The sequence below is a fragment of the Ovis canadensis genome, chromosome 14, assembly GCF_042477335.2.
Source record: "Ovis canadensis isolate MfBH-ARS-UI-01 breed Bighorn chromosome 14, ARS-UI_OviCan_v2, whole genome shotgun sequence".
NCBI classification, from domain to species: domain Eukaryota; kingdom Metazoa; phylum Chordata; class Mammalia; order Artiodactyla; family Bovidae; genus Ovis; species Ovis canadensis.
The window spans coordinates 67,030,146-67,054,467 of NC_091258.1; the positions used below are offsets into that span (position 1 = coordinate 67,030,146).

Consider the following 24,322-nt stretch of genomic DNA (forward strand, 5'->3'; position numbering starts at 1 on the left):
TGGGACAAGTAGGGAGGGAAGAGAGGTGTCAGGGAGTAGTAAGGAACCCCCTGAGGAATTAAATGCCAGCCTCTTGCCCGCATATTCCCCAGACTGACTCTAGGTTGTCGCTCAGCCTCCTCTCCCGGTACTCTAACTTCCGATCAGACTGGATCACTTGTTTTCTTCTGAACATGCTTTAAAGTTTTATCTCATGCTGGTCCCTCTGTCTAGACTTTCCGTTCTCCTATAATTCGCTGGTCCAGTTCTCTGTGCTTCAGAGCCTCTTTCTGACGCTGCCTTTCTTAATTGTCATCAACTTCTAAATCCCTTAAAAGCACTCACTCATTCATCTTTTGTCCATCAGAGGCACTGTTCTTTGCGTAGAGTTAGGCACTTAATAAAAGGGTGTGGAACTAAAGTGAAGAATGATGCCTAAGATGGAACTAAGTCTGTGACCCCCACGGACTGTAGCGTGATAGGCTCCTCTGTCCATGGGATTCTCCAGGCAAAAATACTGGACTGGGTTGCCATTTCCTTCTCCAGGGGATCTTCCCGACACGGATCAAACCCGGGTCTCCTGCAGATTCTTTACCATCTGAGCCACCAGGGAAGCCCATAGGTTAAAATGATTGAAAACAAACAAACAAAATGATCAGACGCCAGTGTGAGTTCTGAGTTCTGGGAGAGAGTTTGGGGAACCTTTTTATAGTCTCAGTGACAGTCTGGCTACCCTGAATTAGGAAGCAGGAGTGTGCGGAACTAGTAGCCAGCATTATAGACTTGGCCAGGTGGTATTTCTATACTGGGGTTACCTTCCCTGGAAGGTGGGTTGGACTTTCTGAGTATGTAATAGCGATGATATTGACGAGCATCTGCTGTGTACCAGGTGCTGTGAGAGTATCATAGGGAACAACCAGGCAAGACCCCTGCTTCTATTCCAGGAGGGGATATTGGCTAGGCTAGTCCTTCATCAGCCTTTAAACTCTGTGATCTGGAGAATGGGGCACCAGCCCCTGCTTGGGATTGTTGTGAGGATTAAATGAGAAAGTGCTTTGAAGAGTATATAAAGTGCTCTTATTTATTTTGAGTACCCTCCACCTCCTCCCCCCATCTTTGAGCTATAACTTACACAGATTAAAAATGTTTAAAATGTGTATGAAGGTCATTGGCAGCATTTTTGCATTAGCCAATCCCCAGTGAGGTTTTCATGCCATATTGTAAGCACATTAGCATAGGAAGATTGGTAGAAGCTTTTTGCACCAGTAGGAGTATGAACTAATGATCCCAGGGTTTAAGTAGATTCAGACACTTAATTCTTTCCATTATAAGTGAATCCCTTAACAGGATTGAGGTACAGATTTGTAATACCATCTTCCCCCAACTCTGAGGAGTACATTTATTTATGAATGTTTTTGGCTGTCTCTTAAATTCTTAAATGCAATTTCATGCTGGTGAAGGCTGCGTGTTGGGGAAAACCAAACTTCTTTACTGATTTGGGGCTTTTTTGGACCATAAATGGGGGCTACAGTTATTCTGCTTCCATTTTGTGATTAGGATGAAAATTTTAAAACACACCTCCCTTGTCCCCAGAACCCTTCAACAAAGAGCAAGTGATGCAATTAGGACGCAATCCACTGCCTGTGGGTTTCAAGGGAAATTATTTTCTCCATAACTCGGAAGCTCATGCATAAAGTCACGCTTCCTTTTAGATGTGGTGAGTTTTGTCAAAACTGACCTGGTAAGGTGAGACTCCTACCTTGAGGTTAGAGTTCTTGAGTGTTAAGCAGTGCTGTGAAATTTCTAAGGTAGCTTTGATTAATGAATAAAGTGTCACTTCTGATTCCTTCTTTGAATTATTTTTATTCTTTTTTCCTTGAAGCTGTAAATGGAACTGACTTTGTTCACACTGTATTCTGGTGTTCTCATTTTGGTAGAAGCAGAGGCTTCGCTCCCTTCCCGCTGCCTCCTGTGTTAGGCCTACTCTGCTGTTCTGTGAGTCTTGGGATTGAGGTAAAAGATGAATTTTTACCTACCCACTGGTTTTTAGTACAGGTATTTTAATTTCTTTAAATTTGAGACTGACTTTCTTTCCATAGAATTTAATTTGATGATTGTCTCTATTTGGGGCCGAACCCCTCAGGATCCATATGAACACTGCTCTCTGATCAGTAAGAGATACTTTTTCCAGAGTCTTGAAAGAGTATTTCTGTAATAGTGGAGTCACAATATTACTTTTTTTGGTGACTTTTCAGGTGTATTTTCTGTATGAGTAGAATTGAATTTTTACAGTGGGTTGAGGGAAAAAATGAGGTTAAATTTAAGGGCAGAAGCTTAAAGCATCTTCTCCCTTCGCTGGTTTGAGAACCAAAGAAAGGTGCAAGTTTGTGTTTTTTCACAATTTAATGCTCAGTTGACTGAAGTCATAGTAATTCTTAATTGCAAATTACTTAAGTTTCAAAGACAACATTTCCCATCAAATTTCATTTTGGAAATGGTCTTTGTGGTTAAAACCAAAGGAGACACTATTTCTGCTGTGTCTTGGGTGACATCTGTGTGCCCTTTGAGGAGACAGCATATTGAATCCTGACCTACCTTCCCTTCCCAGCTGGGTTTGAAGAGCTTTAAGACAAGATATGTAATAGTACTTTGAGCAGCTTAAGGCACACACACATTTTTATGGGGAGTATATTATTAAAGTTTTGCCTCTGGGTAAATAAGTGACTGCCCCCCTTACCATGGAGAGCTCTGCTGAAAGAGGCCATGGATTACAGGGCGAGTCTGTTTTCTCCAGAAAACGCATGCTGTACCACTGGTTTTGTTCATTCTGTCTTTGCTGAGGGCAGCGCTGGGGGTAAACCATGGACTTAAGTTTCAGAAGCAGGCAGCTAGGGCCACATGAAGCTTGGGTGATCTAGAATGAGTCACTTGACCTCTCAGAGCCGGTTTTTTCTTATCTGTAAAATGAGGATTATAATAATACCTGACTTGGGTTATTGTGAAAAATGAAATGAAATCACATATGCATATTTTTTATTTGGTACCATGCCTGACTCATGAATATTTGCTATTATTACTTACATAAAAGAGATGACTAAATGGGAAAACAGCTAGCATAGGCGTGTGTGTGTGCGCGTGTGTGCGTGTGTTTGTGTGTGTTTGAAGCCAGCTCTAGGGCATCTTCTGTTTGGTCATTTACTTACTGTGCAGTGGGAAGGCTTTACGTTGGCATGGAACTCCTGCTCTGACGGGCCTCTCATTTCTCATCTGGCCCCAAGAAGGCCTTCAGTAAATGTTAAATAAGGGTTGTACTTGAAGCCCTTCCTTGAAAAGTGCTGGCTTATTTATCAGAGAAAGGTGCGGTTCTTATGGTACGTGCTAGATATATTTTTGTTTATTCCAGTTTGTTGAGAGTTGATTATCTATGAAACATTCAGCAAATCCCATCTTATCAGACTTTGTCATTTTGCAGTCTCTGAATCTGTTGTGCCTGACACTTGGAAATGCCTCTCTTGGGTTGTGCAGCATGGTTTCCTGTGGCAAGGTTGTTAGAAGTAGTAATGGCCTAGCTAAGAGTGCTCAAGCATTTATCTGTGAGGCATATTGGCAAATGAAGTATGAAAATGGCAACAGCTGATGGCCCAGTTTCATCAGTCAGCCTGGAAATCAGTGAGACTCAAGCTTCTTTGTGCTCTGGTTGGAGGTTATATCTTCTCTAAGGTTTCCATTTCATGGAACTTTTTGTTGTTGTTGTTAATGGAAATCTGGGTCCCCAGATGATGTGATGAAGCGCCATAGGTGTGGTTTTCATAATCGTTAATCTCTGGAGTTACTGGGTTTTTCTTTAGCCTTTTAAAAAGTTTATACTCTGCAGCCCTTCTTACGCCTGCCCTTATCTAGGTTTAAAATAATACCTGAATTTGAATTTAAGAGAAGACTTAGAGATGTTTAAGTGATCTCTGAGCAGGTTGGAAACCCACACACTTTCAGGAGCCAGAGATTTGCATCTGTTCTAGATTGATTCAGTTCTTCTTTCTAAGAAAGGTATTTTCAGGATAGATGTTTAACAACAAAAAAAAATAGAGACCCTCATCACAAATACCAAGTTCAGGGGTGGCTTCAGCAAGGAAGAGGTGAAAAATCCTGCCTCGTCTGCCAGTTGAATTCCTCTACCTCCCCTCCTTAGTGGCTGCGTTTCAGGACTTGAAAGAGCTTTGGAATCCTTTCTTGAGTGCTTCAGATGAGATTTGTATTCAAGTTGCTTCTTAGAACTAGGCTGACTGTTTGCTTGGCCTTCATCCCCAATTTCTGAATTCCAGCGCTACATAACAGACATCAGTTTTAGACACCAGATACCTAAGAAGTACCTCCTGTGTGCGAGGTTCTGGGAAAACAGAAGCAAACACATAGAATAATTCTATTCCCTAGAAACTCAATGAGTCAAAGAGAGAAGCAATACTGACTTCCTTTAAAAAAAAAAAAAAAGGCGCAGCTAAACTACACCATAAATATACACCAAAGTAAACTAGCATTTTAATCTTGAGAACTCAAAAATGATGTTGTGTAATACACTTTAGGACACATTTTCTAGGATTTCATTTTATGAAATTAAAAGAAATGGTGGTCTTCATCTTGTGCTGTTTTATATTTTCATTTTTGTTTAGTTGCTATTACTATTTTTATTTCCTCATTATCTTCTGTTATATCAGCTATTGTCCAATCCGGTGGACAATAATTGGTGGTCCAAGCGGAAACCACTCTAGATACTTCAAGGAGAGAGGGATTTAAATGCAAGAGATTTGTGCAGAAATAGAGACAGGCAAACGTTTGGATACCAAGGGGGAAAGGAGGGGGTGGAAGGAATCGGAAGATTGGAATGGACGTATATACACTATTGATACTATGTATAAAATAGATAATTAATGAGAGCCTATTGTGTAGCATGGGAAATTCTGTGGTTCTCAGTTCTCTGTGGTGACCTAAATAGGAAGGAAATCCAAAAAAGAGGGGATATATGTATAGCGAATACATACATTTCATTTTGCTGAGCGATTGAAACTAACACAACATCGTAAAGCAACTATCTGCCAATAAAAAATTTTTTTTTAATTTAAAAGAAAATGCAAGGGATATGTTACAGAGGTGGTAGGAGGGCTGAAGGAGCAAAACGAGGTATGGTATGTGTGGAGGAGCACAAGGGCGCCGGGAGTTCCTAGCCAGAAATCGGAAAGCTGCCTTTGGGCTGAAGTCCAGGCGTCTGCGCTCACAGATGCGCTGGGAGCCACGTTGCCACAGTTCAGCGGGAGCCCAGAGGGCTGTGCTCCACCAGTGCTGTGGGCCCATGGTGTGTGCAGTTGCCTGAGTCCTCCACGGTTGCTGACAGCTGCTGCAGATATGCCAGAAGCAGGAAAAACAATGTTGCACCCCTCTTCCTGCAATCCAGCCTCCAGCAGAATCTCACCTGGAAGCTAGCTAGCAAAGGAGTCTGGGAGATGTATTTTGCAGGCTTTCAGTTCTGATGATACAGAGAACAGTATAGGAAGTGCCAGGTGTGGCCAGTGAGTAGGGATGCACTGCTTGGGCATGATGAATTTGTCACGGGGCCCTGAGCGGAGAAGGCATTATTTTAATAAACTGATAACATTCAGACGGGTGGAGAAGTGGAATGGCATTCCAGCTGACGGGCATGGCCTGGGTAGAGGTGGGAAAGCAGGAATGCACATGACACGTTCAGGGAATAGTTTCTCCGGAGCTTGAAATTCTTAGTGAAGGAGAGTCGGAAATGAGGTTGGAAAGGTAGGTTAGAGTCAAGTTGGGGAGGAAGTACTGTGACAGGATTGTCTTAAAATTAACACGGAGCAGTGATTTGGCCTTGGAGAGACCATTGAGGAAGCCCACGGGATAGTTCCAAGCTTTGTGATGAAAAGGACGCAGCTAAGGCCACAGTAGTGCTGTTGGAGAGGAAAACGCAGTCCAAGGTAGGTAAACTTTCAACTGGTGTATCTGTCAGGGGCCTGGGGGCAGCCATGGGAGTAAAAAAATGAATTCTGATCGTCTCAGTTTTTCCACATAAATTGATGGTGTTGATTGCTTTGCAATCATTGAAGGCCTCTGTTCTCTACTTGATATGCTTTTCCCTCCCTGGGATGATCCTTTAGTGAGTAAGGTTGTTCATAAGTTGTATGGATCTCTGTCAAAGTGGCACTTCATTAGTCATGACCAAAAACTATATTAGTAAGTCTGAAACCTGTGTAACCTCTGCAGGGGCCTGGATAACTTGAGGTGACACTTTCATTACTTGGGGACAGCTTTTTGGCCTTTTCTTTAGACAGGAATTCACTTATCCCGTTTAGCCAGTAATTATTGAGCCCTCTGCTATATGTGGTGCTGAAATTGAATGAGGAGTGGGATGGATAAGACACTTGTCGCCCTCTTCTTGGAGTTAACAATTTTAACACACACTTTAAAGGGAAAATATTGCTCAGCCTTAGAGCCTTTGCATTTCCTGTTCACTCTGCCTGGAACACTCTCCTCTCAGCCTCCCACCTTGTTAACTCCCTCACTTTTTTGTTCTGTGATTTTTTTCCCCTTTGTTGGAATATGAACTCCATGAGGGCAAGGATCTTCGGCTCTTTTGTTCATTGCTGTATCCCTAGTGCCTAGTGTAGTGCCTGGCGCAACAGTAGGTGATTGACAAAGCCACAGTATTTATTTATTTATTTATTTATTTAAATTGGAGGCTAACTACTTTACAATATTGTGGTGGTTTTTGCCATACATTCGCATGAATCAGCCATGGGTGTACATGTGTTCCCCATCCTGAACCCCCCTCCCACCTCCCTCCCCATCCCATCCCTCAGGGTCATCCCAGTGCACCAGCCCTGAGCGCCCTGTCTCATGCATCAGACCTGGACAGGGCTCAGTATCTTTTTTGTTGAGTGGTTGAAGAAGTGAATAGGGGCATCTCGGGAACTAAATAAAGGCCACAGTAGTTAGAGCCTACTGAGAAAGAACTAGAATGGCAGGGATGAGATCCCACAGGGCTGGGTAAGACTTTGGGGTTTCATTAGAAGGGCGGAGGGACGTTCTGAGGGGTTGTAAGCAGGAGGTCAGCAGGGACAGATCTGTACTCTTAAAAAGGTAATCTGCCCCTCTGCAGAGTACGGGGTCGCAAGAGCAGTAGACTGGGAAGGGCATTTGAGGCCGTGGGGATCTAGCTTCCCTGCCAGCGGGTGTTTTCTTTGTCAGCTGTTGAATTGAGTGTCTGTTCCAAGGGTAGGGGTTGATCAATATCGGTCTGATTATGGTTGCATGCACTCAGGTTATCATTTGCCCCGAGAGGCCTGCCTGTCTCCTTGAAGAACGTCGTTGTCCAGTGAGCCTGCTGACAGACGAAAGCTGTCAGGATAGCTTGGTTGTGAGATGCCATTTAACTAGTTTGTATCTGTGTGCGCCTCCCCTCCCTTCTGTGAGATTTAATGACCTAGTTGGGGAGAAAGTCCAGGCCTCTTGGCTACTCTCCAAGTGTTCTACCTCTAAAATGTTGGTATCACCTTTCTCAGAATTCTTCTGAATCACTTGCAGGCATGGTAAGTGGTTTTCTAAACTTTGATTTTGCCGCTTTAAAGACTGTGTGTACTAGTACTTCTCGCTGTAGGAATTTGAGTTTCTTTGGTTACTGGAAGAAGGCCTTTTCACTTGCCTCTGCTGTTTAGAATGGAGTTGAGTAGCCCATGATAGGTAGGAATGTTTCTGCCTCCTGACACGGTAGTTGGCAAAGTAGGAGAGGCAGCTCTTTATAAAGGTCACTTTGGAAGAGTATTATTTAGGTACTTAGCATTCCTGGCATTCTTGTGGAATGATAAAGGTTTATGGCCTTTTTATTAAGTTCTTAAAATTGAATGATCTTTAATTAGAAGCAAGCACATACAAAACTTTGTGACTCCAGACAACACTGGCCTTACTGTATTAGCGTATAGAGTGAGGTTTGCGCCTGTAGAAATATGGGCTTTGGAGGAGGAATCAGAAGGGGTGTGAGAAGGGTATATTGAACACATCCTAGCCCTGTCCAGGCCATCAGCTCACTACAGCCTTGACTGTGTGGAATGTGGAACATATACCTTTAAAGCTCGATTGCCTTTTGATTGCTTCTGACTAGACTGTTAGCTCTCATGATTCAGCTGGTTGAGTTGAACTTTTGTTAATACTATGGAAAATGGCATTCAGTAGCTTAAAAAAAAATTTTTTTTTAACTCATGTTACTATAAGACTTGACAAACCATGATACATAGATTTGAATCATCATCTTTGAAATGGTCTGCTCTTATGTTTTAAATAAGACAGTGGAGGAATATATAAATTCAAGGACTAAGTTATTACAACCCCCTTCCCACCCCTAGCACCGCCCCCTCCCCCCAAAAAAAAGAGACAACAGCAAGAGAAGTCCCACCATACTTTTGTGTAAGATTCTTCACTGGACAAAAAGGACTCAGAAAGTGTGTATCATTGCTTCATCCAAGTTTAGCTCAGGATGGTCCTTAATGAGGAGAACTGACCGGTTGGTGTATTTGGCAGAGCATTTTGGTCTAAACAAGTTGTGTATAAGTTTATCTACTGATTCCTGTGCTCTTTAGGGGAGTTGGTAGCCAGAAGGGGTCATCCTGTTGTGGACAACAAAATTAAGCCTTTGATGGGCTCTTTTAATGGTGGGTTTTCTGAGCAGAAAGTCGAAATAACAGTTGGATTGCAGGAGCGAGTGAGTGGTCTGAGGATTTGGGGAGAAAGCCCACTGGATGCTGAAAGTGAAGGGGCTGAGCTGAGTCGCATCTGCTCATCACCACACCCTCTCTTCCTTCTGCTGATTGCAGTAGTCACATAGCCGTGTCATAAACGTTTTCGTTTAAACATAGCTGGTGCTGTAGGTAGTTAAAGTAAGTCTACTGGTAGGATTGTAAAACGTTGCTATATTTTTCTATTTTGTTTTTTCAGGTGTGAGTTAAAAATCAGTAGCTATTTGTGGTACGTTGATTTTAAGACTTTTCTAGAGAAAGTAGCTGTGCTGTGTTCCCAGGGCCACCTGTAACCTGGGGAGTGGGAGGTGAAGTCAAGGAGCAGGGCGCTCAGCAGGTTTACGGTGCGATGGAGCAATGTGAGCCTTGTGTGCGCAGGCAACTGGGAAGGGTGTAGTGTCACCTAATGTGAGTATAGTTTTGATAATTTGAACTCAGGGACATGGTTTTCTGAGTAGCAGCCAAATCCATGAGGTCAGGTGATTTCCTCTTGTAGGTAGGACAGCCATCGTGGAAGAGTAGGCTGGACCTGTTTCCCTTCTGAAGTCCAAAGGCCGAAGCACTGGTTAGAGATGACTCATTGGCTTTCATGAAAGTTACTGGCCAAGGGCTTTCAAGGAATGGTGGTTGATAAGGAGGAACTAGGTACTATTCTGGTGTGTTATCTAAGGGAAACTCATGAAGCTAGCATTTTATAGAAAACGCCGTTAATTAAATTCTCATATGACCACAGTGTTTTCTTAGTTATTTCTGAACTCCCCAACAGGACATGTTACTTTTAGAGTTTGACGTTTATCTTGAAGTAATAGGTGCCGTATGGAACGTCCAGCAGAAGCTTATGAGAATACAGCTACGGTGACTGACGGACAGAGATTGTAGCTGCGATAAGCGGTGCTGACTAGAGGACACTCCTTTTTGTCCCCTTCCTGATCATCTTGATTCTAGGATTTGATTAACCCGCCCCTGGCAGAGAGCGGTGTGTAGAAACAGCCCTGGGCTGGGGGTGAGGTCAGGGAGGCCTCGCCTGGAGCTGGGCTGACCGCAGCCTTGGTGGCTTCCCTTTTCTTCAGCTTCCGCATCTGTTACCTGAAGGAGCCGGCTGCCAGCTGTCCGCAGATCAGTTCATCTAGACGCACTCTTAGTTGCTAATCTCAAGAAGAATCTTAGGAATTTTTTTTGGCCAGTTTTCTTCAGATTTTGCTTCTTATTTATCTGCCCTTTCCCCTTGGCCAGCTTCCTTGACAGTGAGACCACAGGGTCATCGGCTTAAGTATGGGAAGGAAATTATGGCCTTGAGCACAGTCAGAAAGAATCTGGCTCTCAGGCACTTCCTGTGAGCCACCACTAAATTACAAAGACTGGGCCCCGACAAGGCTTTTCAAAGGGGCGTCTTACACTGCCACTGTGTCAGCGATTCCGTCATAAGCAGTTGCTTCTCATGGTGCTTATTGCGACCAGGTTTGAAGTGGCCTTTACACGGAAAGCATTTACCCAGTAGGGTGAGTGAGGGTAGAATAGCAGAGAGAGAGAGATGGAGGGAGGCAGAGAATACAAAGATTGCTTTCAGAATTCCCTCTTTCAGCCTGCACTGACTGTGCCATTCTTGCTCAGAATCCTGGGGCTTCCGTAGAGGGTGAAGTCCAGACTGTCCTTATTGTGACAGGGCCTGCCACGCAGGTTTGCCCCCACCTCTCCCGCCATCCATGCCTGTGCTCTCCGTTCCAGTTCTGTGACCAGGACAGTGTGGCAGAGTGGGGAGACGGGCCTGGGCGTCGGGATTTAGGGGTGGGGAGGTGGCAGAGCTGGGCCTGTCAGATGAGGCTGCGCCCCTCGCTAGCCGCGTTACTTCCTTTCTCTGTGTGTCAGTAGCCACTCCTTTGCCCAGGCTTCCTGAATGAGTTTCACAAAAGGAGCCTTTGGGGACAGGCAAGAGACTCTTTTTGACCCTTGTTTCTTTGGTAGAATCTTGGAAATTAGGCCACCAAATGTCTGACCATTAGATGGGTTTTTGAACCATGAAGTGTTTTGAGCTTTAAAAAAGTTTTGAGCCTTTTTTTTAGATAAACAACTATAGAAGTTGAAAAATTTTTTTCTTTTTATGTGGAATCTTAGCATATGAAGTAGATCAAATTGAGCTGCTCTGCTTAAATGCTGGGAGGTCTGATGTTCCACCTGTTCAGCCTTCTCCGTGGCCCTGAAGAACTGCCAGTTGCATCTGGGGCCCTCCAGGGCACTGCTCCTCAACCCTTCTTCTCATTGATGCGTGAGGATTAGAGTCATCTGTTTGACAGGACCCCAGGAGAGGCCTAGTATAGAAGGGGGAAGATGCATCCCGGTGGTGGAGAGAGGGCCAGGTTCAGATTCCAGCTCGACTTGCTAGCTCAGTAAACCTGTGTTTCTTCATTTCTCCAAACTATATCCTTTTGTAAAAAAAACTGTAAAGAAAACTATATAAAGCACGTGCAGTTTGAACAGTTATGCAGTGAATGCGCTACCCATGTAACCAACCCAGGCCAGGACATAAAGCTCCGTTCCTGTCCTTCTCTCGCACCTCCTTTCCTAGCCTCAGATAATGAGGTGATAAATATTCAAATAAGAAATAATGTTTTTCATAATGCTTGTTTGTTAATAGTGCCTACATGTAACATTTTTTCATTAAAAAAGTCATTTTGTATTATATTGATTCATAAGTCCATCACCTCTAGAAGATTGGGATAAACACCTCAATTTAGAAGATTTTCAAAAATGATGAATTTAAGCCTAAGGCATGATTTTTGTGCCAATTCCAGGCTCCTTCCCATGTTCTGTCTTATAACTGTTCATTTTCCATTTCTCTCAGACCTCTGCTTTTAACTGTGTTTGGAAACAAGGCAAGTATATAAGTAACTGAAGCTTCTAGAAAACGGGAAGGAGAAATATAAATACTGGTTTTGTTAGTGTGAGTCCTAAATAAGTTTTTTTAACCTGTGAATTCTGATTGTTTTCTACTAAAATTTAGTGGATTTAGAAGTTCTTTTCTGTTTCTGTATGACCATTGTTCTTATCTTCAGTACAGAAGATAAAAATAAATAACAATAATAAAACCAACTGTTCTTATTTAAAAAGTTTATACATGTGCATAACATTACTAGCAGTGGTCTGTTCTAGGACTGGCAGTTTATAGAGGCATGCAAATAAGTAGTGAGGAATAATTAGAAATAATGGGTTGAAACCCTCCTGTCATCTTAAACTGCCACCAGGGGTACTGAATAGTGAGGCTTACTGTTGGACTTGGATAATTCGACCTATTTTCCCCAATTGAAGAAATGCCTGTTTCTCCCTCAGCAAGACAGATTTGGCTGGACAGTGCCTCCACTCTTGTATATTCAGATAAGTTTTTATGGAGAATGTTCCTTCAAAAAACTTTTTTTTTAACTGCTGAGTTTTTTTTTTTTTTAACTAAATAGATCAGAAGTGCTCAGAAGCAACTGCTGAGATAAATTTATAGTTTTACCGTTTCAAAATCTAAATGTAAAATTGACCTGAATATCAGGGAATTCAAAGGTAAGACATGGCTGTATTTTTGTGTCTTGGTTTGGTAAGAATCTCAGCTCACTCTGTTAACGGTAGATAGGCTGTGATACCAAGGCAGATTCGAGTGGTCTCAGTTTCCATTTGGTCTTGGTGTTACATTTCCTTTGGCATGGAGTGTTTTTGCAGGTTATTAGAAGTTGTATGTTGTTGTTGTTGTTAGTGTAGGTAACTGGGAGAAACTGTGCTGCATCAGAGAAAAGGGTTTCTCAGCCTTTGGTTTTGTCTTTGTTTATAGTGGCTTTGATCAGAGCCTGATCAGAACTCCAGAATTACCTGAGAGAAAGCTGCTGAGGATAAAGTTTAAGGAAGTGCTTTTGCTGAAACCAACTCCCTTCATTCATCAGAGGAATTTGATTTCATCCTGTGAATTACTTGGCTTAGAAATTTTGTTTCTTTGGGGACGGGCTTGTAGAGTTCTGCATGAGAACTGTGTCATGGTGGAAAATGTGCTATTTGCTTTATTCTGTGTGGGCCAGCTCTGATGGTAAGATAGCATAGCTGTGTTTTTCTACCCTGGAACGTGGAGGTATCTTTACCAGGGTTTGTGGGGGATGGAAATGAGTCAAGAGGAGCATTAAGGGACATTGGTAAAAAATTATATATGTAATATCACAGAATCTTTCATCACTGTTCTTTTAAAAAATTAACTTTGGGCCAGATTATTTTCAAAACAGACATCTGAATCATCAGTCCTTGAAAATTGTTTTCGGTCCCTTTGTGTTTTCCGTATTGCGCTCTCTGGAGAGTGCTGTCCGTGCGTCTGCGTGGGGCATAGGAAGAGCTGAGTGCACATGCCTACCCCGTGTCCAAGAATAGCCCATCTGTTGCATGAGATTACATGCTTCAAGACCAGACTGTTGAAACACTTAACTTAGTTAGTCTTTCCAAAAACGCAGATGATTCCCTGTACCCGGAGCCCTGGGGGTAGATGGGTTGTGGTAGCCGTGAGGAAACCCTCCCCCTTCACTAACCAGGAGGCCTGTGGAGCACCGTCGAGTGGGAGCACCACTGAACTGTTGTGGGCTAATGTGTGCTCTCTGCTTCCTTTGTAAATCTGGCTTTCTGCCCCTTCCCCATCATACTATTTTAATTTTCATTGGCCTGAATGATAGAAATATAACTGCCAAATTCAAATGATGTTTTCTTTCATGTATTGATAAGATGATCAGTTCCTTAGACTGTGTGGATTTGTTGGGTGCAGCGTTGAGGTAGCAGTGTTACCAACAATAACTCACACTAGTGGAATAAAGGATTATTTTCCTGTTGGAGGCTCACAGGTGAAATACAGTCTGTCCGTTGTGTGAGCCCTGCTGCCCTTTCCTACCTCCCATGCCTGGAGAACTCTGTGCCGGACAGTCTGTCCACTTTGGTCACCATCACTCACGCCCTTCACGGCTTTAGAACGCCTGGGCCATCTCTCCCAGCCCTGCCAGTCTCTTCTCTGCCAGTTCCGATTTTACTTCTGCTCTGACACCATTCCCAGTCTACCCCAGATCTGAACGATCTCTTCTTTCTCTGGAGCCGCGGAAGTGGTCTGTGCCATTTACTGTCTGTGGTCTAGTTATTTTTTAAGTTTAAAATGGATGATTAGATTCCCACCAGCAAGTGCAGTCCCATTTCTGCTTTCTTTCATCACATTGTCTTAGAGGCAAGTATGTATTTGATTTGGTTGGTAGACAAGTTCTCAATTCTAAGAACTAGAGGCTAGAGTAATTAAAAAAAAAATGGTTCAGGTCTCTGAAATATTATGAAGGAAGGAGAGAATTTAGCTGCTCTGTAACAGGGGCCATCAAGCCGCCTACCTTTCTTTTATTCAGCCTTAAAGACTGTTGTGCTTACTGAGTTTGATGTAGTCATTTCAAAAGACACTTCTGCAGTAAAGAAAAGGGCATTACTTCGGGTTTTGACAGAAATCACACAGAGGAAACGAAGATTCACTCTGGTGGTCTGTATTTTGTCGTCAGGTTCATAGGATGATAATTCCTGTTTATAGTTAAATACTCTGATACATTATTTGTGCACATCACTAGCTTTAAGGTTCTGTAAATTTACCTGGATTTCACAGATGAATGAATTGAATAAACAAGAACCGTAGACCCTTCATTTCTTTTTGTAAAGAAAAACCCAACTAAAACATTTTACTTCAACACTTAATAATATGAAAATAGAAACACTGGGTTTTTTAAGACTGTTTTGTTTCAATTCAGTGGCTCAGTGAACAAGAGAGTAGTGCTTTCTTGTTATTGGAGCTTTTATAGCACATCCTTTCTGGCCTGATTGGAAAGTAAATTCCTCTGGAAAATTCTCCTTGAGGAATTTCTCTTACGGGGAAAATGCTTCCTGGTTAGGTCCCCTCTTTTTGTTCTCCGTCTCCCCTCTGTGGAACAATGAGTTTTACCATGTATCTCCTTAATACAGACATTTTAACCAGCTGCTGATGGTAATTCATAGCTTTGAAAATCCATTCAGAAATTTAACGTGGTGAGAAGTATGAGGTATTGAGGACATTTAGAAAATGCTCTGCTTTCTGTTAGATTACAGTGTGTATTTCCAATCCTTTCTCCTGTTGGAACTAAGAAAACTTCTGGTAACAAGCCACTTTGCTAGTGGCTCACTATGAAATTATTTCCTTATATTATTGTATAACGTGTAATTATTATACAGTGTTGTATTATTAGTTTTGGTGGTGTTCAGTATATGGTTGTTTAAAACGAAATGCCTCTGTTCTTTTCATAAGCAGAGAGCGCAGTTCTGGTTATGACTAGTGGAGGCACACCTGTGTTTTACAGGGCATTCCAGATCGCAGAGCGAGAAACGCTTCCTCTTGGGTGGGGGTAGGGAGTGTGGGGTCGGGGATTGGAGGGTGATGCGCACACCGACAGAGCTGTTGACAGCGTGAACTTGGGCAGTCGTGGCAGTGCTGGGTCACTGGCATTTCTGTGTCCTGTGAAATAGGTACTGTCTCGGGAATGTTACCACTTCTTGCCCTGGGTGTTTTGTAGAGGTGTTAAAAACGAGAACACCCTCCTCTTACCTTCCAGTTGAGATGCTCTTTGGGGAGCTAGTGTCTTGGTTAAACAAGTCATATAAACAACGCCAGAAGCTTGGTGACAGGTTCTAAAAGAGTTCTCAGAAGTTGGCATTATGTTTTAGGTCAGCATATATTTGTGACAGAGAATTGAGAATACTTTTGGAGTGTTTTCCTTTCTGAAGTAGTTGACCTATGTGAAGCTAAATGTTAGGTTCTGTGTTTTTATTTTTTCAGTACAGGTATCCCAGTAAAGCTTAAAGATAGGAGGAGTTACTGTTTAAAGGAATATTTTTTTCTTCCTCTGCCATTAACTCTTCAGTTTTGAAAGGATTAGTATTGGCAAATTATTAGAATGAATGTTTAGATTGTGCTGTTTGAGTAGCTTAGTTGCCCACAAAGAACACTGGTTCCCAGATTTAAACTCTGAAGACATTGTGAAGTCTTGAGCATACCCTGTCTTCTACTTTCTCTTTCTTTGTGGCCTTCAGATCATTAAATTTAGTGACTCAGCTAATTCTTTTTACCCACCTCTTAGAAAAGTTGAACGTGTTTGTGACCAGGCACTTAAGGTTATTTCCTTTAAACCAAGTGTTGAGATGTTTTTAGATTTATAACAGTCTTTGTTTACCATGTAATTCAGTCCAATTGAGGAACTAGTAAAACTGTATTATCCAGACATCAAAGACAGACGTGTAAGAAGAGTATACTTGGACCAGGGAAACTATTAGGTTTCTAACAAGTGGAAAGTTACCAGATGTCCAAAAATTAACCACTCCTATGCCGGCTAATTCTCATTTCTTACAGCTTTTTTAGTTTAGCCAGCAGTATTCTGGGATAGCAGAATAGCAGTTGCTACATTCTTGAGAGTTTAGAGTGTTTTATTTTCTTTAGCATCATTCAGATAACTGAAACTTTGACTTGAATGGGCTAAACAGAAATCCTGCCATTAAAAAATTGTTAAGTGACAGGGCGTTGAATGAACTATAGTTTTTAATCTAGTTCAGAATTGAGCCACTGTCTTTATTTCTTGAGGTTTACAAGCAGGTTGTGGTTTTGTTTTCCTGTGATCATTCAGCCCACTTTCCAGAGGGTAAGTGGGATGATCGGCCAGCTGCATGTAGCATTTGCTTGAAGTTGGACCTGTGTCGCCAAGTTGCATTTCAAGACTGGTCAAGTGGGTGACCTTGAGTCCTGCCAGACCCTGTGAGGGATTATAGAGAAAGGCTCTGGTAGGGGAGCACCCTTGACTTCTTTAAACTTCCGTCAGCATTCCTACCTGAGGCTCTGTTGAACCTGAGTCTCCTCATTATGTGTGGTACCGAGTAATGTGCAAAAAGCAGTTTGATTTTGTACAAATCTTTCCTTTTCAGGTATTTCAGAGATGTATGTAAATATGCGTTAGATATTCATAAGCATCTTATAATTTTACTTAGGTAAACAATCACCTAGGGAAGTGGAGGGTGGGGAGACTGGGTTTTTCTCTTTCCCAAAGATACTGTGCTTGCTCCTGCTGAAGTCTGGAGCTTAGCTTTTATAGGAGCAGGCCATTAGGTTATCTGGAGGCTGTTGCTTGCAGGCTCTGAGATTTCTTTTTTGAAAATGGTCAGTTTTTACATGCCATCTAGCAACATTTTGTCTCCAGTAGAGGGCTTGACTTTCTGGTTTATCAAAGGAAGACATGGATGTTTGGGAAAGGTCTTTGACCTTTCAAAGTTGTCATCACAGGGGCCAGCTGCTCTCCCATTTGTCACCCCCTGCTCTCCCATTTGTTACCCCCTTGTGTCAGTCAGAGTAACATGTGGTAGGTAGTCTGACTTCCTGTGGCATTTCTTGTGAGACAGGTTCACAGAAGTATATTAAGGTTGTAGAAATGCTGGGTTCCTACCAAGCATAAATGAGATTCAAAAGAAAATTGCTCTGTTTATTTTAAGATATTCTCTTTGGGAATGTGTCAGGAGACTGTTTCTTTGGCTACAGGTTTGGCAGGTACAGTTGCATTACCTGTGTAAGTAGACGGGCGGTGCGGTGTAAACTGTAGCAGCCGGAGACCATTCATGTGCAGGTGGTCAGAGATTACGCGGCTTCCTTATCTCAGCTGGAAGGTTGCTGAAGACTTGGTAAGACATTAGCATAACCTTTCATTACTTCAACTATTCAGACTTCAGGTCCTTTAAGGTGCCACTTCTCAGCCACACTCTGTGGCTCCCTGTAGCCTTTGGGGAAGAATCTGAGCTCTTTGAAAGTGGCTTCATCGGGTCCCTGCTTACCTGCTAATGCATCTCACCCGTCTCCCCCGACATGCTCTGTTTCAGTTGATTCTCCCATGGGCTGCGCCCTTTTCTGGGGAGAGAGGAGTCTTTGCACATCTCATCCCCTCTACATCTCACCTGAGGTGGAACTTCCTACAGCAAGGCTTTCCTAAATCTAAAAGGCTGAGTTTAGGGACTCTTTAATATGCCCTAAGAGTCATTTATTAATTCATTCCTTTAGTAAATATTTGTGTCAAACATGGCATCATAGCCTCAAGACACAGAAGTGAGCAGGTGGGGTGACAGGCTCTATCCTCACAGTTAATGTTCTTGTCAGGGAGACAAGCCCTATATTCACACTCTGCCCCCCACCCCCCCCCCCCCCCCGCACAGCTTTGTTTTTTTAAAAAGCTTTTTATTTGGAGATAATTACAAACTTTTAAAAATGAAAACAGTACAAAGGAATATCCTGTGCATTTTACCCAGGTGCACCTATTGTTAATATTTTACTTCATTTGCATTATTCTTTCTCAATATATAGATGTAATTTTTTTTGAACCAGTCATGTCCATTATGGTCTTTTCCCTCTTAATACTTAAGTGTGCATTTCCTAAGAAAAGGGCTCTTCTCTCATGTGATAGTTATAAACTTGATAAATTGACTCTGATAAAATACTTTTAATCTAATTCCAGTCATAGTATAGTGTCATTAATTGATCTAATGATGTGCCATGTAGCCTTCCTCCTCCAGCCCCTCTACCCCCACCCCATACAGAATTCAGTCTAGGATCTGATAATCGCACCTACTTACAGTGTCTCTGTAGCCTCCTGTTGTCTGGAATATTTCTTTACAAAGCCATTCTTTGTCTAGTGTGACACTGAATTTTTTTTTTTTTTTAAACAGGACCCCCCCTGCCCATCACCTAAATGGAACCTTGGTCATTTTGTGTCTGTCTGGCGTTTCCCGGTGGTTAGGCTGAGGTGTAAGGCACTCCAGGCCATCACACTGTGCTGGGATGGCGTGACCTCCAGGGGCGTCACATCTGGAGGCCTCTTGGATGGTGGTCGTTTTCATTACTTGGAGTGTTGTCCAGTATCTCCACTGTATAATGAGCATTTGTTTTTCTTCTTCCCTTTGCGTCTATTAAGTGGTCTGTCAGGAGAAACCTCACTTCGGTACAAAATCCTGCTCGTAATCAAAATTTCCCCCCAGATTAGCGTTGAGTGGTGATTGTCTGATGCAGTAGTGTGAGCCCAGGCTCCTGTTTTTTGCACTGGGTTGTAATTCATGTTTGTACTTGATCATTTTGGTGTGCAGAGTGTCCCAGATCTGACCAGTTGGTACCCCTTCAGACCGGTTCCTGCGTCCCCGTGAGGTACCCTGTCAGCCTTTCAAGCACTTCTTCCCTCTCTTACAACACGCTGTTCCAGGCTCACACGGTGCCACTCCTGCCCTAGCCCGGCGTCAGCTGTGCCTCCGCGGAGCGCGCAGGCCTTGTTTAGTCCTCAGCACGCCGCTTCCTGGGGCGTCCTCCTCCAGTAGGTGGTACCGTACCTCTCGAAGGCACACAGATGTCAGTCTTACTTTACTTGCTCTTATGGCTTTCCCTAGCTTAAGGCCTGGTATACTTGATGTTTACTATAATTATTTATTTGTTGAAGAACAAAATTGGATTTTGCTCGTTTGGTGATTAAAATTGGGTTCAAAATTATAATACTGATTGGTTTTCTTTTTTTCTCTCCCTCCATCTAGGAAGAAATGTTGGCTATTCGGTGATGAGAAGTGGCAAAAACTGACCTCGTACTGGTATACAAACACTATGAGATCTGACACTTTTGCTTCGTGGGCAGCCAGCCCCCACTGATAATGTGGGGAAGCCTTTGGGTCCACAGGAAAACACTAATCTGATCTTGGAAGTGGCGGATTGTGGCAGGATGTGTCGACGATGATGATGGCAAGAAAGCAAGATGTCCGCATCCCCACCTACAACATCAGCGTGGTGGGATTGTCTGGGACGGAGAAGGAGAAGGGCCAGTGCGGCATTGGGAAGTCTTGTTTGTGCAACCGCTTCGTGCGCCCGAGCGCAGACGAGTTTCATTTGGACCATACCTCTGTCCTTAGCACCAGTGACTTTGGTGGGCGAGTGGTCAATAATGACCACTTTCTCTACTGGGGAGAAGTCAGCCGTTCCCTGGAGGATTGTGTGGAATGTAAGATGCATGTTGTGGAGCAGACCGAATTCATTGATGATCAGACTTTTCAACCTCATCGGAGCACGACCCTGCAGCCGTATATCAAGAGAGCCGCTGCAACCAAGCTTGCATCAGCTGAAAAACTCATGTACTTTTGCACTGACCAGCTGGGGCTGGAGCAGGACTTTGAGCAGAAGCAAATGCCAGACGGAAAGCTGCTGATTGACGGTTTTCTTCTTGGTATTGATGTTAGCAGGGGCATGAATAGGAACTTTGATGACCAGCTCAAGTTCGTCTCTAATCTCTACAATCAGCTCGCAAAAACAAAAAAGCCCATAGTGGTTGTCCTGACAAAGTGTGATGAGGGTGTTGAGCGGTACATTAGAGATGCGCATACTTTTGCCTTAAGCAAAAAGAACCTCCAGGTTGTGGAAACCTCAGCAAGATCCAATGTAAATGTGGACTTAGCTTTCAGCACCTTAGTGCAACTCATTGACAAGAGTCGGGGAAAGACAAAAATCATTCCATACTTTGAAGCTCTCAAGCAGCAGAGCCAACAGATAGCTACAGCAAAAGACAAATATGAGTGGCTGGTGAGTCGCATTGTGAAAAACCACAACGAGAACTGGTTGAGTGTCAGCCGAAAGATGCAGGCCTCTCCCGAGTACCAGGACTACGTCTACCTGGAAGGGACTCAGAAAGCCAAGAAGCTGTTTCTCCAGCACATCCATCGCCTCAAGCATGAGCACATTGAGCGCAGGAGGAAGCTCTACCTGGCAGCCCTGCCCTTAGCTTTTGAAGCTCTTATCCCCAACCTAGATGAAATAGACCACCTAAGCTGCATAAAAGCCAAAAAGCTGCTGGAGACCAAGCCAGAATTCTTGAAGTGGTTTGTTGTGCTTGAGGAGACACCGTGGGATGCCACCAGCCACATTGACAACATGGAGAATGAGCGGATTCCCTTCGACTTAATGGACACCGTCCCCGCAGAGCAGCTGTACGAGGCCCACTTAGAGAAGCTACGGAACGAGAGGAAACGAGCTGAGATGAGAAGGGCATTTAAAGAAAACCTGGAGACCTCTCCTTTCATCACTCCAGGCAAGCCTTGGGAAGAGGCCCGCAGTTTTATTATGAACGAAGATTTCTACCAGTGGCTAGAGGAATCTGTGTACATGGATATTTATGGCAAACACCAAAAGCAGATTATAGACAAAGCGAAGGAAGAGTTTCAGGAGCTGCTGCTGGAATATTCAGAGTTGTTTTATGAGCTGGAGCTGGATGCTAAGCCCAGCAAGGAGAAGATGGGTGTCATCCAGGATGTGCTTGGGGAGGAACAGCGGTTTAAAGCGTTGCAGAAGCTCCAAGCAGAGCGGGATGCCCTTATTCTGAAGCACATTCATTTCGTGTACCACCCAACCAAGGAGACGTGTCCTAGCTGCCCCGCCTGCGTGGACGCTAAGATTGAGCACTTGGTTAGTTCTCGGTTTATCCGACCATCTGACCGGAATCAAAAGAATTCACTCTCTGACCCCAACATTGATAGAATCAACTTGGTGATCTTGGGCAAGGACGGCCTTGCCCGGGAGTTGGCCAATGAGATTCGAGCTCTTTGTACAAATGATGACAAGTATGTAATAGACGGGAAAATGTATGAGCTCTCCCTAAGGCCAATAGAAGGGAACGTTAGGCTTCCCGTGAACTCTTTCCAGACACCAACGTTTCAGCCCCACGGTTGTCTCTGCCTTTACAATTCAAAGGAGTCTCTGTCGTACGTGGTAGAGAGTATAGAGAAGAGCAGAGAGTCCACACTTGGCCGGCGAGATAATCACTTAGCCCATCTCCCCCTGACTTTAATTTTAGTTAACAAAAGAGGAGACACCAGTGGAGAGACCCTGCACAGCTTAATACAGCAGGGTCAGCAGATTGCTAGCAAACTTCAGTGTGTCTTTCTCGACCCTGCTTCCGCTGGCATCGGTTATGGGCGCAACATCAACGAGAAGCAGATCAGTCAGGTTTTGAAAGGTCTCCTGGACTCCAAGCGTAACTTAAACCTGGTCAGTTCCACCGCTAGCATCAAAGACCTGGCTGACGTCGACCTGCGGATTGTCATGTGTCTGATGTGTGGGGATCCTTTTAGTGCAGACGACATACTCTTTCCCGTCCTTCAGTCCCAGACCTGTAAGTCTTCCCACTGTGGAAGCAACAACTCTGTTTTACTTGAACTCCCAATCGGACTACACAAGAAGCGCATCGAACTGTCTATCCTTTCATACCATTCCTCATTTAGCATCCGAAAAAGCCGATTGGTCCATGGGTACATTGTTTTTTACTCAGCCAAACGTAAGGCCTCCTTGGCTATGTTACGTGCCTTTCTCTGTGAAGTGCAGGATATTATCCCCATTCAGCTGGTTGCACTCACTGACGGCGCTGTAGATGTCCTGGATAATGACTTAAGTCGGGAGCAGCTGACCGAGGGGGAGGAGATAGCTCAAGAAATTGACGGGAGGTTCACGAGTATCCCCTGTAGCCAACCCCAGCATAAACTTGAGATCTTCCACCCCTTTTTTAAAGATGTGGTGGACAAAAAGAACATCATTGAGGCTACGCATATGTACGACAATGCTGCTGAGGCCTGCAGCACCACCGAAGAGGTGTTTAACTCCCCCCGGGCAGGCTCCCCACTCTGCAACTCCAACCTGCAGGACTCAGAGGAGGACATCGAGACCCCGTCGTACAGCGTGTTTCGAGAAGACACACCGCTGCCGCCTCTGTCCAAAGACCATTCCAAGCTCTCTATGGAACTGGAGGGAAATGATGGGCTGTCCTTCATCATGAGCAACTTTGAGAGTAAACTGAACAACAAGGTACCTCCGCCAGTCAAACCAAAGCCTCCTGTCCATTTTGAAATCACCAAGGGGGATCTGTCTTACCTAGACCAGGGCCATAGAGATGGACAGAGGAAGTCCGTCTCGTCGAGCACCTGGCTACCTCCAGATGGGTTCGATCCTTCTGATTATGCTGAACCGATGGACGCTGTGGTCAAGCCAAGGAACGAAGAAGAAAACATATACTCGGTGCCCCATGACAGCACACAGGGCAAGATCATCACCATTCGGAACATCAACAAAGCCCAGTCCAACGGCAGCGGGAATGGTTCCGACAGCGAGATGGACACCAGCTCCTTGGAGCGGGGCCGCAAGGTATCCATCGTGAGCAAGCCAGTGCTGTACAGGACGAGATGCAGCCGGCTGGGGAGGTTTGCCAGTTACCGAACCAGCTTCAGCGTGGGGAGTGATGACGAGCTTGGGCCCATCCGAAAGAAAGAGGAGGATCAGGCATCCCAGGGTTATAAAGGAGACAACGCCGTCATTCCATATGAGACCGACGAAGACCCGAGGAGGAGGAATATTCTTCGCAGTCTAAGAAGAAACACTAAGGTAAGACATGACTTTAGAGCTCTTGGAGTGACTTGCACAGTGTCTTGGGGAGAGTTCATTGATGATGACAAAAGATTTTCAAGGACAGCTTAGCCTGGTTAAAAACCGCTCTGTGTGTGTTTCCTCCTTGACTTGCCTTAAAAAGTAAGCAGTGTTGAAATGATACGAATGAACTTACGAAACAGAAAGAGACAGATGCAGGGAAGGAGCTCATGGTTGGAGAATAGAAGGGGTATTTAGGGAGCTTGGGATCTACACATGCACACAGCTCTGTTTAACACGGATCACTAACAAGGATTCCGGTGCAGCGCGTGGAACTCTGCTTAAGGTTGTGTGGCGTCCTGGATGGAAGGGGAGTTTGGAGAAGAATGGATGCATGTATATATATGGCTGAGTTTCTTCCTTGTTCACCTGAAAGTATCGCAATGTTGCTAATTGGCTATATCCCAATACAAAATAAAAAGTTGGAAAAAAGTAAGTAAAGAGTGTCTCGGAAAGCTACTACTGGTAGCTCTCAAGTGGTAAGGACTTTTTGGAGAGAGAACCTGAGAAGTCTGTCCAAAACAATAGTTAGGTAATTACTGAAATGGGCAGATCACGTAGAACTTGTCAGTATCCAGACAAGCAGCCAAGCCGGTGACGACGTGCTCGGCCTTTCTTCACTGAAACACCGGAATCCAGCATCACGGTCCTTAGTCTTTGACTGAGGAAGGAACATTTCATCCATACATCTCTTAAATACTCCTTTTCCCCCTTGATGATCTGTAAAGGTTGCTGCATTTTAGGTAGGGAAAAATTGGATGATTATTTTATTTGTGCATGTAAATCATTGAAAGGTCTTCAGTTACATAAATGAAAAATAATCTTGCCTCTGCAGGTTATAAACCTGTCTCATGTTTGTAAAATCGAAGTGCCCTCCAGCTCTTTAAGTGAGTTGCTACTACTTGCAGATTTGATTCAGGGACCACAGGTGGGGCGGAAAGGGGGAAAGGTTGACCTGCTGCTGGATGCAGAGGAAACAGCCCCCAGCGCAGCGGCAGGCGGAAGTGCAGTGTAGAGGGCGGTGCGCTCT

The 24,322-nt window shown here is 44.0% G+C and overlaps 1 protein-coding gene across 1 annotated transcript in view; it reads left to right on the forward strand.

Moving 5' to 3' along the window:
* The window catches only part of ARHGAP35 (Rho GTPase activating protein 35), a 115,181-nt gene that overhangs the window by 20,031 nt on the left and 70,828 nt on the right, over positions 1-24,322 (forward strand). The window contains exon 2 of the mRNA XM_069549271.1: positions 19,374-23,250. Within this exon, the coding sequence (XP_069405372.1) occupies positions 19,567-23,250 (3,684 nt within the window). The 5' untranslated portion in view covers positions 19,374-19,566. The remainder of the gene's footprint in view (positions 1-19,373; positions 23,251-24,322) is intronic.